The 17,770-nt window shown below is 42.6% G+C and overlaps 2 protein-coding genes across 3 annotated transcripts; one reads left to right on the forward strand and one right to left on the reverse strand.

Annotated features, from left to right (window-relative positions):
* Positions 1–1,129: 1,129 nt before the first annotated feature.
* Positions 1,130–5,975, forward strand: serpine3 (serpin peptidase inhibitor, clade E (nexin, plasminogen activator inhibitor type 1), member 3). Of its 2 annotated transcripts, XM_077579330.1 has the most exons (9): positions 1,130–1,598; positions 1,999–2,280; positions 3,448–3,660; positions 3,889–4,173; positions 4,496–4,694; positions 4,766–4,866; positions 4,949–5,035; positions 5,360–5,443; positions 5,594–5,975. In XM_077579330.1, exons 2-9 carry the CDS (start codon positions 2,016–2,018, stop codon positions 5,644–5,646), a joined length of 1,287 nt encoding a protein of 428 aa, XP_077435456.1. In that variant the 5' UTR covers positions 1,130–1,598; positions 1,999–2,015; the 3' UTR covers positions 5,647–5,975. The 2 variants fall into 2 exon arrangements, with proteins under 2 accessions (XP_077435456.1, XP_077435455.1); XM_077579329.1 differs by having other exon boundaries at positions 5,360–5,975.
* A 295-nt stretch (positions 5,976–6,270) lies between these two features.
* ints6 (integrator complex subunit 6) lies at positions 6,271–17,680 on the reverse strand. Its single transcript, XM_077579304.1, has 18 exons — positions 17,200–17,680; positions 17,002–17,079; positions 15,480–15,629; positions 13,200–13,289; positions 12,905–13,088; positions 12,522–12,647; positions 12,296–12,447; positions 12,071–12,223; positions 11,463–11,595; positions 10,717–10,811; positions 10,524–10,634; positions 10,238–10,453; positions 9,911–10,037; positions 9,370–9,512; positions 9,103–9,289; positions 8,413–8,778; positions 8,238–8,331; positions 6,271–7,779 (listed from the first exon to the last, which is right to left on the reverse strand). The coding sequence occupies exons 1-18, from the start codon at positions 17,308–17,310 to the stop codon at positions 7,686–7,688; spliced, it is 2,610 nt and encodes an 869-aa protein (XP_077435430.1). The 5' UTR covers positions 17,311–17,680; the 3' UTR covers positions 6,271–7,685.
* Positions 17,681–17,770: the final 90 nt, after the last annotated feature.

Consider the following 17,770-nt stretch of genomic DNA (forward strand, 5'->3'; position numbering starts at 1 on the left):
AGTTCACATGAGGACTTTTGAGGACTATGTTTGATAATGGTTGGATATTTGGGAGCTACCAATTAAATGCGTGACTACATTCCCACCCGGTTTGGGATTTGTCCTCACTCATTCCCATGCTCCTTTTCCCGCCACGCTCTCGTCGCCGCGATGCGGAGCCGGCTTGGGGCAGCTCCACCGCGTCTAATCCTTGGCGGCGTACCTGGCACATCGCGATGGCGACGCCGGCCCGTCGTCACCGGCCAGCGGTCACCCCTAATCCACCAGCATGTAGGCCACCACAAACAACATTAGTGCCTCGGCCACAACTTTACGTACTGTTGCTTTAACGTTACCAAATCAGAGCTATGGGTCTTTGATGCTTGTAAAACATGCAGCTTCATTTAGGACTTCACTGTTTATGAAACACTTATATGTTGTGCTGATTAAAAACTGAAGTGTTTGATGTTCATTAAACAAAAAAAAATTATGTTAGGTTTCTTAAGGACACACGTGTCTTTGATGTTTATGCAAATATGTATGTTTGGCACTGAAGACTCTTACATTGACAAAAACACGTACATTAGGTTAATTAAGGACTTCGGTGTTTTTGACGTTTCTGAAAACATGTTACATTCACTGAGGAGGACGTCTTATGAGAACATGGATGTCAGGTTGAGTGAAGACATGTGTCTTTGATGTTTATAAAAAACTGTTGGCTTCACTGAGGACTACAGGCTTTTTTAAAATATAAAAATGTAGACTTCAGTGTGTTGACAAAAAACAGCTGTCTTTGATGTTTATGAGACCATGTATGTTAGGTTGAGCAAGGACTACAGTCTCTTTGATGTTTGTTTACAGTGTCTTTGATGTTTCTAAATATATGTATACTGGGTTCACTCGACTAAATTGTCTTTCATGTTCATGAGACCATGTCAGGTTGAGCAAGGACTAACGTGTCTTTGATGCTTATGCACACTAATGTCTTTGTTTTGTATTAAAATTTGTCGGGTTAACTGAGGACTTAAGTCTCTGTGATGTTTATGAAAAGTTAGGTCAACTGAGAAAGTCTTTGCTGATTACATAAACACATCAGTATTGTTGAGGACTTAGTGTCTTTGATGTTTCTGAATACATGTATACTGACTTCACTTAAGACTAAATTGTCTTGTTTATGGAAACATATGTTGGGTTGACTAAGTCTTAGGGGTCTTTGATGAGATGACATTTATGGTGGGTTGAGCAAGGACTAAAGTGTCTTTGATGTTCATGAAAACGTAGACTGTTACATTGAAGATTTTTCGATAAAAATATGGTAAATTATGTTCTGAAATGTGTGTGTGGAGTTGTTAGTGAGGGATTTGCATGAACACAGGGGGCGGGCATCTTACCGACAGCCCCGCCCACGCAGCAACTCCTTGCGGTTGCGGAGGGCGGCGCGCACCCTCGGCCAGCGGGTGGGCGGCTGGTACGGAAGTCGGTGGTACGGACGTCGCCGCCAGAGTCCGCCGCCGGCAGCAGCAGCTCGGTGCCGAGGGTCTCCTCTTTAAAGTGGTCTCATGACTCAGTGCGGGGAAACAGCGGACGACTGCAAGCAGGAAGCATCCCAACACTCACAGGTACTCTTTTCATTCATCAAATCGCATTTTACGCGCATAAAAGTAAATGATGTGCATGATCAGCTTCATTAAGGGCAATGTTGGACACGTATAAGTGCTTCTGTAGCTACAACCTACAGTCTAAAGTTTAGTTATTATCATTACCATTATAAGGTGACAAATATATTAAGAACATACTCATCATAATTGTTAATCATAAGTAATTTTAATGCAATAATACATCAAATGTAGTAATTTAATGCAATAACAATACTACATGCAGTGTAGTATAATCTATTTTACGCTTTATGCTAATAATTGTACATAAATATGAAAGGAATGTAAATTTGTTACTTCATGTATGCAGGCATGTAAATAATAAAATGTCAATAGAGTATTGCGTTTTTGTTGTATTTTCCAGAACTTTTGAACACTGAGATGTACTGCCTCCCTGAGTTCGCCATTCTGGCTCTCCTCTGCCTGGCGTCCCCGGTCCACAGCACCAGCAGCCTGCAGGACGGCCTGAGGCATCGGCAGGGCAGCTTCGCCGTGGCCTTGTACCGCGCCGTGGTCGAGGGCCGCGCCGACGCCAACCTGGTGGTGTCTCCGTCCGGCGTGGCGGCCGCCCTGGGCCTCCTGCAACTCGGCGCTCGGGGAAACACCAGGGCCCAATTGGAGGCTGGGCTGGGCTACGACGTCAACGGTACAGACCAGTCAGCGCTGTTGGTGCCAGGCGGTGTGGAGCGGCGGGGTTGCAGCTCACCCGAGGAGGGTCCGGAGCTGTGATACCCGCCTCCACGCACTGCTAATCTCATTACGCACACGCCTGCTCGGAAGCCGCCGGGTTGAGAGGTCGCCGCGATTAATTACAAGCAGGACGAGAGCTGCCAGTCAACAAAGTTAACGTCATGCTCCGTCCACACACAATGGCCGAAACTGAAATATTTTGTGAATTAGCGTCATTTATCGGTCTAGTATACGTGCTTAAAATTTGGAAGCAATTGGAGAAAAAAAAATGCATAAGGTGGACAACGACGACCCTATTTAAAACCAAAAACAGCACACTTCCACTGTGTATTTGGGAATAATTTCTTTAGGTTTTTTTGTGGGTTTACTCCAGATCAACATGTCTATCAAATTTTATGCTGATGAGTGAAACTGGATTTAGGGGCTGAAAATTCAAAGGACCCCTAAAAATAATCAAAATAACCCTAAAATGGTGGGTTTAAAAACCAAAAGGGACAATTTCCTGTGTCTGAATATAGCTTCCAGAGGCTATTTTTTGTGGGTCTACTCATGATAGACTCGTTGACCAATATTTCATGTTGCCAAGTATGAATAGTTTATGGGGGCTGAAATTTTAAAGACATTCTAAGAACTCCAAGAAATAACCAAAATGACCCGAAATTGACAGTTTTCGACTAAAATGTCAGACTTCCTGAGTCTAGTCGAATATCCCTTTCTGAGGCTTTTTTTTTTTGTGGGTTGACTCATGATAAATATGTCTACCAAATTTCTGAAACTGGCTTAAGGGGTTAAATTTCCCAAGAAATCCAGACGAGAACCCTAAAAATCTCCTGTCTTTTTTGGGCAACCCTTCTTGAGAATTTTTTTGTGGGTCCATTCTTATAGACTTGTCTACCAAATGTCATGTTGTAAAGTGATATTAGTATCAGGGGCCAAATTTCCCAAGCTATCCAGATCCCTGGAAAGGTCCATGGCTATCCTAAAAGCCCACTTCAAAGCACACTGTCCATTTCCTGTGACACTTTTTTGTGGGTCTACTCATGACAGGCATAATCTACCAAATTGCATGTTGCTCAGTGCAACTGGCTTCAGGGGCTGAATTTTCCAAACTGTTTGCCCGCAGATGCTCACGTTCGAGAGTTGCTGCTGCAGTGGCAGGCTGAGGTCAACAACAGCAGCAGTCCAATGGCGTCAAAGGAGGCGTGGCTACAGCAGACATGCGTCCTGTTGGTGCAGAGCAGCATCAAACTAACGACAGGATTTGCGCATAATGTTGAAAACTGGGCTGATGTCAGTGTGATGAAAGACCACCAGCAGCAGAATAATTTACGGAGAGGTATTGCTAAAATTTAGCATATTCAGGCTAACAAGTAGCATCCACAGGCAAACAACTAACATTCAGGCTAACCGGTAGCATCGCCAAGCTTACAAGTAGAATACGCAGACTAACAAGTAGTGTTGTAAGTTTGCTAATTACAGCTTCACAAGGCTACCAACTAGCATCCTTTGGTTGTCAGCGTAACATGTACAAGCACTGAGGATGCTCAATATTCCCTGTTTCCAGATGAGGCATGGCTCCCCCTACAGGCAGGAAGCAGCAGCGGCGACCTGTCTGGGTCTGGTGAGGTTCAACAGGCTGAGGCCTCAACATCGTTATTGTCATCGTTATCGGCATCGGCATCACCCTGGCCATCCGGCCAGCAGATGGCCCTGTTGAGCACAGTTGTGTTCAGGGGCACGTGGCAAAAGCAGTTTCACGCTGTCAACACGCACAACCTCCACTTTCTGCTCCTGGATGGCACCACCGTCAAAGTACCCATGATGCACCAGGCCACCGAGGTCCGCTTTGGTAAGGAAGCCATGCTGACAATGCTAGTTGTTAGCCTAAGGATGCTAGTGATTACTCCAATGATAACAGTTATTATTAGGCTAGTTAGCTCAACGACGCGATACTATAAAGACGCTATACACAAATTGTTAGGTTGGGGGTGCTAGTTTTTAGCCTGGCGATGCTACTTGCAGATAATAGTTGTTAACCTGGATATTGTACTTGTTAGTCTTTGGATGCTTTATGTTAGCTGAGGATGTTAGTAAACTATAAGACACTAATAGCTATGCTATATTAGCAGCGAGAGTCTAAAATGAATATGTTTATGTATGTCCCTGTTCAGGTCAGTTCCTAACACCGTCTAACCAAAGGTACTCGGTCCTGGATCTCCCCTACTCTGGTCTCTCCCTGAGCCTCCAGGTGGTTCTCCCTTCGGACCGCAAGACCCCTCTGTCATCACTGGAGGCTCAACTGAGCTTTCGCCACATAGCCTCCTGGGAGGCCGGCCTACGCAGGACCAAGATGGACGTCTTCCTGCCCAGGTGATTAATCATCTGGCACTGTCAGAATTACAATCTTTTTTTCCCGGTGGTCAGAATTTGTGCATGTTTAGGTTCAAGATGCACAGCAAGGTGAACTTGAGGTCTACGCTTCCAACTATGGGAATTGCTGACACATTCAGTCCCTCGGACGCTGACTTTTCGGGGATTTCAGGTCTGTGCGCCCAGACTATATGAACAAAAATACATTGTTTGATTGTGGTTCTAAAAAGCTGAGTGGTCATTTGTGTGTGTAGCCGAAGACTCGCTCTATGTGTCTGACGCCTTCCACGACGTCACCATCGAAGTAACAGAGGAAGGAACCAAGGCGGCCGCCGCCACAGGTAAGAGATAATGCCATTGCATTGCAAAAAAATTAAAATATTTATTTTCACATATATTTGACGTGTTCTGAAATCTTAGGCATTGCGCCAGAACATTTTTTTTACTTGGTTGTTGCGAAATTCCTTTCCCTCAAAATCAAAAGCAACCTTAACGCAAATATATTGCCAGAATTTCTGATGACGCTAGTGACTATGCTACATGCTATGTTATTAAAAATTTTTAAGCATTTATGGTTATTTTTGAATGTAAATTGCTAGATCAATTGAACTGCTTGGTGTTTTTTTTAAATAAACAAACAGGTTAAAAATGATTTCATGTTTCAGCCATGGTGCTACTGAAGCGTTCCCGCTCTCCCGTCTTCAAGGCAGACCGACCTTTCCTGTTCTTGCTGAGACATGTTAAAACAGGTACTTTGTTTTTAGCTGTTAATGTGTATAGAATTATGCCTGCGGGGTTATGGGTAATGGTAGTCTCCGAACAGGCTTGAGCATTTACATGTCCAGTATTATGTCCGGATGATTTAAAGTCATTAAACAACTTTGTGTATATGTCAACAGGATCCATTTTGTTCATGGGCCGAGTGATGAACCCTGCCGACCAGTTGCTTTGATATGTTTATAATATGACACACATACAAAAAAAAAAAAAACATACATGTGCGCACACACACAGTATTTATTTGCAGGCACTTCCGGAAGAGGGAAAATATTTTTGTAAATTTTTTACACTTGCTATGTTATTATTACTCCCTATTATTTTCACCCAGAAAAGTGTTTTCAGGAGGGTTTTTTCTCTTATTCTATTTTCATAAAATGTAAATGTTATGTTGTTATTGTATATTATAGTATTTCAACGCAAATTGTATATAATGTCTATATTAAGTATTTTATTTATTTCAACGTTTCATTATGAAAAAAATAAATAAAAAATTATATTGTATGACAATTTATTAATTTATATTTCCCCCCCCCCATTTTGGTTTTAATTTTATTCTGCTAAGACTGATAGTTTTTGTTTTAGTTAACATTTTTATTTTAATTAACATTTTTGAATAGATTTTGTATGCATTTTCTTCAACACTATATTAACTAAATATTAAGTTCATAAAACATTTGTCTTTTAAATGAAAATGTATTTTTTTTTTATCCCTAAATGTATTTCTAAAAAATATTTCCAAATTGTAGCAGATTTTTTCCCCTCCCCCAATCGACAAAAAGACAGAAGGTTCATCGCATGTCTTTAGCAAGACTTTATTAAGACGGTGGCCGTTCACAGTGTAAAATAGAGACTTTTATTCAAGGAAATACTTACAAAAAGGCCATTATTTTATCAACCACGACATCATCTTTTAAATATTACTCTAGAGTTATGTACAGCTTTACAGTGTATTCAAAATACTCTTTTGGTAGCCTGCTCACAAACAAACAAAAATAAACACACCTATGGCAGATTTTGGTCCCGGTTGGAAAGCAAGTCTGGATTTTGCGTGGTTTTAAAGATTACAGAACCTGCCCAAGGAAATCACAAAGCGGATCATGTTTGCGTAGTTTGCAGATTTTAGAACCCGCCCGAAGAAATTACAAATCAACTCAAGTTAGTGTGGTTTGGAGCGCTCGGGACCGCCGAAAGAAATCACAAAGTGTGGTGTGGAGATTTCAGAGCTCGCCCAAAGAAAATCACATCTACAACCAGGCGCTCTTTTCGATGAAATTAAATAAGTCTGCAAATGTACGCAAGTGCATGCGAGTTCAAGATTAAATGTCACTTCCTGAGCTTTTAGTCCCTGTTAATCAGCCGCTGACCAGTCACAGACTCATTTGTTTCTGCTCGCTGATCGACATGCGTAGCACAAGTTGGTGGTAGATCATCAGCCACGAATTTGTCGCCTGTCTCTTAGTCTTAGCCATGAACAATTTAGTCTTAGTCATTCGCCAGTCAATCAGTGGTCACATATTTGCATTTGATGCCTCTGTTGGTCAGTAACTAGTTCTCTTGAGTCACCACTCGTTCCTTTGTTCTTCGGTTGTTCCTTTGCAAACCCATGAGTCAGCTGTCTGTCACCGATTGGTTGACTTGCCGGTCAGTCATCTATTGGTCACTCATTTGCATTTTATGAATCTCTCTGTTAACCACCAGTCTGAGACTCCGCTTGTCACCAGTGAGTTGCTTGCAAGACATGAGTTACCTTCGCGCAACTAATCGATGGCCAGTTAGTTGATCATCAGTAAGCAACTTGCCCAACAGTTGCCTGCCAGACCATCCTGTCAATCTTTTTGTCGGACCATTAACAAGGAGTGTGTGTGTATTTATGGGGAGTCAAATTTGGATGAAAACCCTCAAAGTGCAGCTTCAAAACAAAAAACAAAAAAATAAAAAAAACAAAATTCATACGAGCAGTCGCGTGCTCCATAAGGTTCTGCATCGGCTGGGATAACGACCCATCAACTGGGTTTCACAGAAACCACAAGCCATTTGTTCCAATGGTCGTGGAAAGTCATCACATCCGTTATTATGGAACGGCGGAAGTACTCACGTCATCCGGCCTGAAAACCAACACATCTGTCGTGCGCGTGCCGTGACTCAAAAATACAAGTCCTCTTTGTTAGTGGGTTGGTTAGAAGTTCCATTGGGGGGGGGACAAGGCGGCGGTCAGAGTGCATCCACGTGGTTCATGTTGTTGGACCTGTTGTGGATCTCCTCCAGCAAATTCTCCAGCTGCTCTATCAGAACACGCTTCTTGAACCTTCACATGGGGAAAACAGATAATGAAAAAAAAAAAAAAACTTGGAAAACTAAAATTAACAAAAAATCTTTTAGCGAAGTGGAAAAATAAAGAAATTGTGGTTGCATAAGTGTGCACACCCTCTTACAATTGGGCTGTGTCTGTTCAGAATCAATCAATCGCAATTTAACTTATGTTAAATGTGAGTCAGGACTCACCTATCGCTACTTTAAAGTACCTCTGATTATCTCCTTATAAAGTTCATCTGTTCTAGTAGGCTTTTCCTGACATTTTTTCAGTCACATCTTACAGCACAAGCCATGGTCTGCTGCAGAAAGCTTCCACAGCATCAGAGGGATTTATGTATCTAAAGCTTGTTCTTAATAAGAAAAATAAAAAAAACACCCATCAATGGTTCAAAACCCTCGTCGAATCAAGCTAACTCTGCATTTTAATAAATAAAAGAAACAAAAAGGTACCTGGCTGCCTCTTTGATGATGTTTTGGAGGAAGATGAGCCGAGTGTCCAGGGTGCCTTGGATCTGCTTCAGGAAGTAGAAGATCTTCTCATAATCTGGAAAGAACCAATGAGTATTTATTAGAAAAGTAACAAATAAAAAAAGAAAAAGAAAAGAGGAATCCTCAAGTTGCATACGTCTGCCGGGCTTCCTGATCTCCTTGGTGATGAGCCCCCTGAGCTCGTTGTTGACTTTGGTGGTCTCGCTGTGGATGTGCTTCTTCAGAGCGGTGGGGGACAAGTACCGGGGAGGGTGTTCCCCCACCAGGATCACTTCCGCCTCGGCCTCCTCCCCCACTTCCTCACCCAGCTGACCGTTCTCCTCCTCCTCCTCCTCCTCCTCCTCGTCGTCCCGGCGCTGACCATGCTGCAGGTCAGAGTGGTTTTCCTGAGGGTCGGCGGGATCCATGTCGTCCGAGTCGGAACTGGCGTCCAGGCTGCTGCAGTGGTTCTGATTGAGGTGGTTGATGATCAGTTCTGGTTCTCCGTCGCTCTCGTCCACGTCTGGATAGATTTTGAAATGAGCGTGTGGAAGTGTTGTCATATAAGCATACTTAAGATTTTGATACAATACAGGGCTGGCCCAAAGTATAAACGAACTAAGGTCCTGCTCAGGGAACATCATATTTTTGGGCAAAAGGTAGTTTACTTAGATTATTTTAGGTTAGTGAAGCTATTTAACAATCTTAAATACTTTCAACTACCACTTTTTTTTCAGACCGATACAACTACCGAGTATTCACTCTGAGTACACACCAATACCGAGTATCAATACCTCTAGTACTTTTGATATATAAAATTGTTTGTTTACACCAGTCAGGTCCTGACCTGAAGCGGGTCGAGGGCTGGCTGGAGGAGTGTGGATGGGGGGCGTGTATGCCCGGCCAAGACGCAGCAAGGGCGACATGCAGCGCCTCCTCTTCGGTCCGCCGCCCGTCATATTGTTGTCCGCGGGCCTCTTCCCTTTGTTCTGAGGGCTCGTCACAAATTCGTCAGCTTCATCGATCATCATGCCCTGGAAGTAAGGAGGAAGATGAGGTTAAAAGATTTATAAGCAGCGGCTCTGGATCTCGAAGATGGGGTTGACGGGAGCACCTTCTTATCCAGCTTGAAGGGGTTGCCGAAGGTGTGAAGGCGCTTGGGCTGCTCGGGGTCGGCGTCTCGGAGGGGTTGGTGAGCGGCTTTCAGGAAGTCCTGGTAGTTCCCCATCTGAGCGATGGGGACGCTGTGGAGCTGATCTGTGCAGGAGATTACATATCAACAACACAGTTAATGTTTTAACACCTGAATGTACTACATAGTCAATGTCTCCACACCTCTAACGTACAATATTTACTCGGGACCCTAATACTTAATATTCATATTTTAATGCGCTAAATGCATTTAATTTAAATCTGATTTAGTATCTATGAACTTAAAATATATCATATTACTGGCATATTTTAATGTTAATGTCTAATGTTCTTTATGCACTAATGTATAATATTAAGATCATGTTTATTATTTACACATGTGACGTACCATATTAGATCATATTTACTGTCCATTTGCTAATGTATCATATTAACATCATACTGTATTTAATGGCTATAAAATCAGGTTAACATTAGTGAGAACCAACAGCGTCATATCGTACCTGCGTCGTAGCCTCGCAGGGTGCAAACTGTGGTGTTCAGAAGGTTTCTCCTCATGCGGCTGAGTTGGTCCAACAAGTGACTGCGGGGAATGTCGTAAGGGTTCCGGAAGCTTTGAGGCTTCAGGCCCTGAGGATGACATCCAACATTAGAAATCAGCAAAGACAATAAATGCTGCCTCTAATGCAGTTTCTAGATACAGACGATGCCTTAGGGGGACTCCAAGCCTAAAATCTAGAACTGAAGAAGACTTAATGGAATAAGGTGAAAAGAAAGAAAACGAGAGTCGAGTTGATTGGGTTAAGACGGAGAATCAAAACCAGAACTACCTTGTTGAGTAGTGCCAGGTGGAAGCCTTGAAACTCCTTCGGATTGAGCTCCAGGAGTGGCGCGGGGGCATCGGCCGAGAGACTCTGAAGCTGCTGGATGAAGTCTCTGCGCTGGGCCAGTGAGATCCCTACACCCCGCCACCGTACTTTCATGCCGGACTCGGGTAGCGCCTTCTTCCCGATGGAAGCGATCAGGCGGTCGTACTCCATTTTGGTCTGGAAGTAAACGGCGTTCGTGTGAGCAGAAAAGATTACACAACGTGACCTGGTTTGTTTCGAGTCGAACCTGCTGGCTTAGTTTCTTGAGGTAGGAGACCACACTGTAGCTCAGGCCGTACTCCATGTTGTCCGCCAAAAGGTTGGGAGCTCCCATAATCCTCAACGCTTTCCTCAGGGACTGTGGGAATGAGAAGAAGAAGGTAAGTGGATGACAAAGGAAGCTCAAATACAAAAAAAGGCCGAAATGTGTTTTTGGGTACCCCAATATAGTACGGAGGCATGGTCTTCAGGTAGTTCTCAAAGGACTGCCGCCACTTGAGGGTGGGCTTGAACTTGTGCACTTTGATGAGGTCGTCTATGGTAAACAACACAAGCAGAACAATTTAGCATCTGTTTCTTTGTGGTATGATTCATGAGACTTTCTCCGTTTCTTTGCCTTGTCTTTAGAGGCTCACGTCTTCTTTTTTCTTGGTTTGTTGTCTTGTTTGCTTGATCACATTCTATGGGTGATGTCTTTTTCACTTTTGTCTTGTATGTTTCACATCTTTGTTTTTTTATGTCTTCCTCTAAAGTTTGTTTGTTAGTTTCTGTGTGTTTGCTTCGCTGTCTTCTACTGTCTGCATCTGTCTCCATTTTGCTAGCTTGCTCATCATCTATGTTCTTGAGTTTGCTCTTTTCCTTTCAGAGTGCAGATAGATAAGAAGACGCCAAGCCAGGACAGATCACAGCAACAACCGCCTAGCTGAAGTAACATATAAAATCATTAAGAGACCCAATCTAACACTGTATGCTTCCTCGAGGTCTTCTAGGGTTAGCGTCATCTTTCTCTGTTTGCTTCCTTCTCCATCTGTTTTGTTTGCTACGGTTCACATCTCCTTTCTTTGTTGTATTCTACAGTTCCGTCTACACTTTGAATTTCCTTTTTCTGTTTAATTCATCATCATTTACAGTTTATTCTTTCTTCCAGAAAGGAATTAACATCACACAAGTCAAGTGACAGACTCACCCAGAAGCGGCAGAAGTACGGGGTAGTTGTAGGGCATGACAAACAGGTTGACGCAGTTGAGTGCTGTGCTGGCTTTCAGGTAGCCAAAGGGCTGGCCTAGGTCACTGTATTTGGCACTGTTGCATACAAACACCTGAGGAGCATTAAAAAAAAAAATCGGTTTGCATTATTAAACACAAATGACAAATGAAATAATTATTTTTCACCACTTGGGGTCACAATCGTCACATTCTACTTTAGCATCAAGGACTTTCAAGCTGTTTGTGTGACAATGTATGACCTTCTAGTGAGTGATGTGGGTGTCAGCAAATGAGTGAGTAAAATTGTCTGGCTGTTATCTGCATGTTGAAATGACTTGGCAGTTGTGGCCATTTGGAGCTCGTGTATGAATGTGCTTACTACACGTTTTCTTTCTGTCTGTGAGAATAAAGTCCACCTATATCTAACCTTACAGACTTTTTCCTTATGGCTCACTGCCAACACGGTAACTTATTTCTAAATGGAGTGCTGCAAAGCTTCAATGCATTGTGTTTGCTTTCACTTTTTATTCATTGAAATGCGATTAATTATTTTAGCCATAATCACAGCGTTCTTGCCGCGCATTGTACCTGCCAGCAGGTGTGTGGAGACTTCCTCTCCAGAATGTACTGGGTGAGCGGCGAGGGCTCCAGCTCATACTTGTCGAAAGGAACCTTGTCAATCACCATGGGTTCGGCGTCCAGGCAGGAGAAGCGAACGTGCGGGTGGGCCGAGCGTGGGGGCTAGGCAACAAATTAATAATTAGACATCAAATGGATTGTCTTTTGAGTTTTAAACCACTGGATGTTACTTACCAGCGTGGGAGAGTTCTGATCCGGCCAGAAGGCCTCGGGTACGGGCCAGTGTCCAATTGGAACACCCGTTTTGGGATTAGGCCGGACATAGATGAGCTTGTGGCAGCAATGCCATGGCTGCGGGCCAGGTTTTAATGCCTCGGGTGGAGCATCTGGACCCCACAAAATAAAAGACTTTACATAAGATATTTTTTGTTGCATTGGAGGACGTCCAGATGAAACTCACCGTCCAACGGGGGAGGGTCAGGCCCGGTCTTCTCAAAGTTAATGACCACACCGCTCTGAATTTTTTGGACTAGCGACTCCAGACACTGATTCAACATACGCTGAGAGAACACGCTGTATGAACGCCCTGGAAACATAAACAGTGACAAGCGGGATTCAGAAAGCACATCCCGGTATATCGGTGTATCAGCGTAACAGTCCAGCCGGAATTCTTCCACTCGTAGCTTTCAGACAAGTGTGTCTTCACGCCAAAGGGGTGAACTAGCGAGTTTAACGTCACGCGACAAAGTCCAACTCTATAAATGTTAAGTGACTGGAATGACAAGCATTTCTATTAGAGTCATTCATGAATCAAGTGGACTCAAAGGATTAAGGTCTGCCTACCTCCGGTGACTTCACACATGGGCGTGATGGGCGAATCGTCGGACGGGACTCCGCCGACCGGTTCAGGCTCCACCGACGCATGGCCAGGAATGCGCAGCACTAGCGAAAACAGACGCTGGTCCCAGCGGAAGGGCTCCTTGGTCAGCTCGCTGCCCGGCAGGGGCGTCGTCAAGGGGAGATGGAGCTGCAACGCAATGTTTTTTTTTTTTTTTTTTAAGTGAAGCACTGAGAATACTTTCCAGATGCATTGTGCCTTTTACACCAATGATTTTGGCTTTTAATTGACATATCCGACCTCATCTTGGACGCCCCCGCTGGTGGTCAACTTGTTGCCATCGGTAATGGCGATGATGATAGCGGGCTCAAGAAAGAAAGGGTTCCTTCCCTACCAAGACAGGGGCACCAAAGCATTTTCAATAATGTGAAAGTAGAATACTTGTGTATGTTATTATTTTAATGGCGCGATAATCCCAAATACAACATTTTGTAGCCTAATTGAGCAGTTTTGCCAACAATAGTGTTTTAATTGAAAAATACAACATAAAAAAAAAACGGCGTTCATAGACTAATGCAGCCTTTTTGTGATTTTAGTTTGTATACTTAAGACATGATATTTAAGTGTATTTTTTTGCATTGTTATTTTGTGCTGCACCACTGATATGCTATCAGAACAATTTGTTTACAAGGTTTAAATGACGCAATTGACCAGGACTGGGAAACTCGCGGTGAGCATAGGTGGCGCTTTATCAATTTATAATTATTTGTTTTTAAATAAAAATGTTGACGAGAGCAAAGCAGTTTTAAGATGAAATAGCTGTGTTCAACACTAGATGGCAGACTTCTGGTTAGGAAGTGTGCGGTCCTATGTGGGGGCCCCCCAGTAGTGCTGGCGGGAAATTATCACCCCCTCCATTATGTTGCATCAATTTATGATGCTTTTTTGATGGCCAGTTAAAGAGCAGCTATTGCCTTTTCAGCCAAAACAATGTTTTTGTGACCTAATATAGCCGTTTCATGAACACATGGTGTTTAATGGTCAAACATTTTTGTGTGATACTCCGCAAGATGTTGGCATGTCTGGGGAAATGTATCTTTGACAGGTCCAAGGTTCAATTTTAAAACAATATGCTTATTTCCACGAGTTAATAAAATCTGTTTATGAACTGAGTGTCTCTTAATGGCAAAATACTGTTTTAATGGCCTAATAGTGCCTTATATCTTGAAATGACGACATATTTTAGTGCATCTTTGTCCCAATACCTGTCTATATATAGCAAACTAGCTACTGTTCCCACATTTGCCAAACAAAGAGTTTACCTACAAGATAACAATAAACAAAACATTGTTTTCATGGGAACCTTCAATTCCTTAAGGCGAAACAACTCTTTTATAATCACGGTCTTGTCTTACACTAATGTTTAGAGGTGACATTTGAACTGGCTTTTCGCCGTTGATAAGCACATGTCATTTTGCCGGCTAATACAATAACAAAGTGCATTGTTGTTATTACTGATGATCACAATCACACCTCTTCTACTAATGAGGTTGAGATTAAGACCCCTCTCCTCCTGTCTTCCTCGCCTGGCAACTCCTACAACAATGTAGTGGGCTAATATTACACTTTACAGAACCAAAAAAAACTTTTCAGAGCCTATTTGAGAATTTTTATTAGCAATATGTATTTTGATGTCAAAACATTGCATTTATATGGGACACTACCACATTTCTGCCTTAATATTTTTTTCTGATAAATTACAGATTGCTGTGGTTAACTGTGTTAGTGCACAAATAATCACTTCAGATCATTAATATTTTGGATAGCATTGGTGGGTGACTTCACACAGCATTCAGTTAAGAATTATGTTTTTGTGGTCTTGTACATTTTGTGAACAAATGTGTTTTAATGGCAAAATGAGGTATTAAAAAGACTTGAGAACAAATCTATAATTTAAAGATTAAACTAGAGCCTTAGAAGGTTGTTGCAGTCAAATAAATCATTTTCCCTGAACAAATTAGGGTTTAATGTCAAAATTACTTTACTGGCAGAATATAAAAGTGTTTGTGGTGTAATTTATCAAAACATACATGGCTAAATGCAAGCTTTTGTGAACATAGTGTGCAAATGATTGCAAAAATAAAAAAAAAGGTGAAAAATTATTTAATAGGAAAATTACAGCTTTTTCAGGCCACGTTTTTGTGTATTTGTCACTAATCACTTCAAAATACTCTAGTCACATCCTAGGTCTATTTACATACAAATTTATAGATATAAGAGCCAACAGCACAAATTGTTGTCACCATTAGACCAAATGTCCTTTGAAAATTTGCTACAATTCTAAAAATAATATTTGATGCGGTTTGACCCAATTCTATATATTTAAAAAAAAATACTTGTTTTATCACATCATAAACAGGAGTTGGGGGTCCTACCTGTTATGCAAGGCATTCAAGTCATAAAATATATCGAGTGTGTGTGTTTGTCACAGTATGGTGGTTGATGCTTGGAGGACTGTGGGACGGGGGTGGCCAGGGGTCTGTGTGTTTTAGGGACTTGTGGCTCTTGAGCGCCTCCTACCTGCCCGTAGTTGTCAATGCCAGTCACTAATCTATTGAGATTAAGCAGGTCAAAGGCGGTCCTCAGTGACTGGCCTATACTGGTGAGCCCGGTGGCCTGCAGGTTCCTCAGTTCCGTCATGAACGTGGCGTGGCTCTCTTTCCATCCCGCCTTCACACACAAAAACCACACACGTCAGTTAATGACATGTTCATTGCTACTTCAACCACAGCAGCCAACATTTTTTCTGAAACTTTCTCCCACAGCTGCACTTAACATTTCAAGATGCATTATTACTTTTAATTAGCTCTACCAAACTGGTTTATGTATACGTCACTGTCAATAGCTAGCATGACAAGAAAAAGGAATCAATCAATAATGTACTTTATTAGTTTAAACAACATGGGAAAATGCAAAAATAAATTTGCTTTATATTCTTTTCTTTGTTGTTATACTTGATATAAATGTATATATGATGCTCTACCACAGTGGTAGTATAAGTGATGGTAGTAGTAGTAGCGGTAGCAATATTAGTATTGGTAGTAATAGTGATGGTGGTAAGAGTACTTGTAGTATTAGGGGTGGTAGTTAGTGGTGGTATTTAAGGTGGTGTTAGCTACAATACTATTTGTAGTAGTGGTGGTATTAGGGTATTTAGTTGTGGGTGCTGTGGTAGTAATAGTGGCAGTAGTGACAGTAATAGTGCTGATAGTACTTGTAATGGTGGTCTAGTAGTAGTAGTAGTAGTAGTAGTAGTAGTGGTATGAGAGATAACATTATTAGTAATTACGATTATTGGGGTGAAGTGGCTGTAGTAATTATCAGAAATAGTCATTTGTGGTGTGTAAGGGGTACTACGTAGTGGTACTGGTGGCAGTACTGTATAAGTAGTAGTGGCAATAGTAGTGATAGTAGTATTAGTAATAGTGGTAAATGTACTTGAAGTGACATTATTAGGCGTAATAGTGCTGGCTGTAGTAGAATTTGTAATGATGGCAAAAATAGTAGTGGTGGTATTACTGGCAGTGGTGGTTTTGGTGGTCATATGCCATTTTATAGCATTCATAGTAGTAATAGTAGTGGTGGTAATGGTAGTTGTAGTGGTTGTGATATTAGGAGTAGTATTAGGATCGCTGGAGTTTTTGGTGGCAATACTACTGGTGGTGATCAGATGTTTGTATAATCGTATAAATAGTAGTGGTGGTGGTGGTAGTAGTAGTGTAGTAGTAGTAGTAGTAGTATAAAAGTAGTGTTGGAAGTAATAGTAGTGTGTGAGTGCCCCCACCCCCCTCATGAGGATGTGTCTGTAAAAATAACTCCCAGAGTTCCTCGCTGCTCTGTACAAAATGTCGGCCATGTTTTAAAGGGGGCATGGACGGAGAGCTTCCTCCTGAGGTGAGGACTCTCTCTTTTTTTTTCTTTTCTGATGGAGCTTACAACACACTCAGCCCGCCTTGAGAAGGGTGGGGGGGGACACTCATCACCACGATCACGATCAGACTGGGCCAGTGAAAAGCCGACATGAGCCGAACATGAACTCTACCTTGATCCCGAACGGAATGTCTTCATAATTTACCAACATGTACCGGTCCCCTCGGCTCGCCGGATCTCTCCCTCGAAGCTGTGGAGATAGTAGAGATGATTTAGACCCGAGAGTTGGACTTTTTTGTTGACAGGTTGAGCTAGGAAAATGAAGAAATGTCACCCGAGCCGAACGGGATGTGTCCCGCCAGTACAGTACCTTCATAAAAGTCTCAACAGCGCCTTTTGCTATGTCCAGATAGGTAGTGCCCAGATGGCTGCGCTGGTTCATGGACGCGGACGTGTCTACCAGGAAAAGTAAAACGGGCATTTTGTGGTGCTAACACGTTCTGCATGGACCTGGGTGTCAGTACACAACCAAAAAGACCACCCAAAAAAATCCAAATAAAAATCTTTTGTTCTCTCCCGCTGCTTGCCGCCCGTGTCACCTACTCGGCTAGCTAGCTAGCTGCTAACTAGCTAGCCGGCTAACTGTCTGTCTCACACATTCTTTCTACCACACAAAAAAAAGTGTCAGAAGAGTGAGTGGCGAGGCCCCCCGCCGGGAGAACTGAGCTAAAAACCTCCCACCCTAGGGGCAGCCCATGAATTCACGGGGGGGGTTGGCAATTTTGACAATATTTTGCGAATAGTCCTAAGTTTCATAGCAACAAAGTTCGCCCTCACTGTAGGTCCCTGCTTCTCCCTACACTAAATGTGCTGAGCGGCTTCTGGCAGTTTTACTGGCAGCCTAGTTGCCTGGCCCCGCCTCTTTGACATCACATGCATCC

The sequence above is a fragment of the Vanacampus margaritifer genome, chromosome 11, assembly GCF_051991255.1.
Source record: "Vanacampus margaritifer isolate UIUO_Vmar chromosome 11, RoL_Vmar_1.0, whole genome shotgun sequence".
Classification (NCBI taxonomy): Eukaryota; Metazoa; Chordata; class Actinopteri; order Syngnathiformes; family Syngnathidae; genus Vanacampus; species Vanacampus margaritifer.

Coding starts and splice junctions, on each gene's coding strand:
- serpine3 (XM_077579329.1), top strand. CDS start 2,016: ATGTACTGCCTCCCTGAGTTCGCCATTCTGGCTCTCCTCTGCCTGGCG. Junction 4,695..4,765: donor ATGGACGTCTTCCTGCCCAG/GTGATTAATCAT, acceptor GTGCATGTTTAG/GTTCAAGATGCACAGCAAGG. Junction 4,867..4,948: donor TGACTTTTCGGGGATTTCAG/GTCTGTGCGCCC, acceptor TTGTGTGTGTAG/CCGAAGACTCGCTCTATGTG.
- ints6 (XM_077579304.1), bottom strand. CDS start 17,310: ATGCCCGTTTTACTTTTCCTGGTAGACACGTCCGCGTCCATGAACCAG. Junction 13,089..13,199: donor GCGGGGGCGTCCAAGATGAG/GTCGGATATGTC, acceptor ATTGCGTTGCAG/CTCCATCTCCCCTTGACGAC. Junction 11,596..12,070: donor CTCCACACACCTGCTGGCAG/GTACAATGCGCG, acceptor AATGCTCCTCAG/GTGTTTGTATGCAACAGTGC.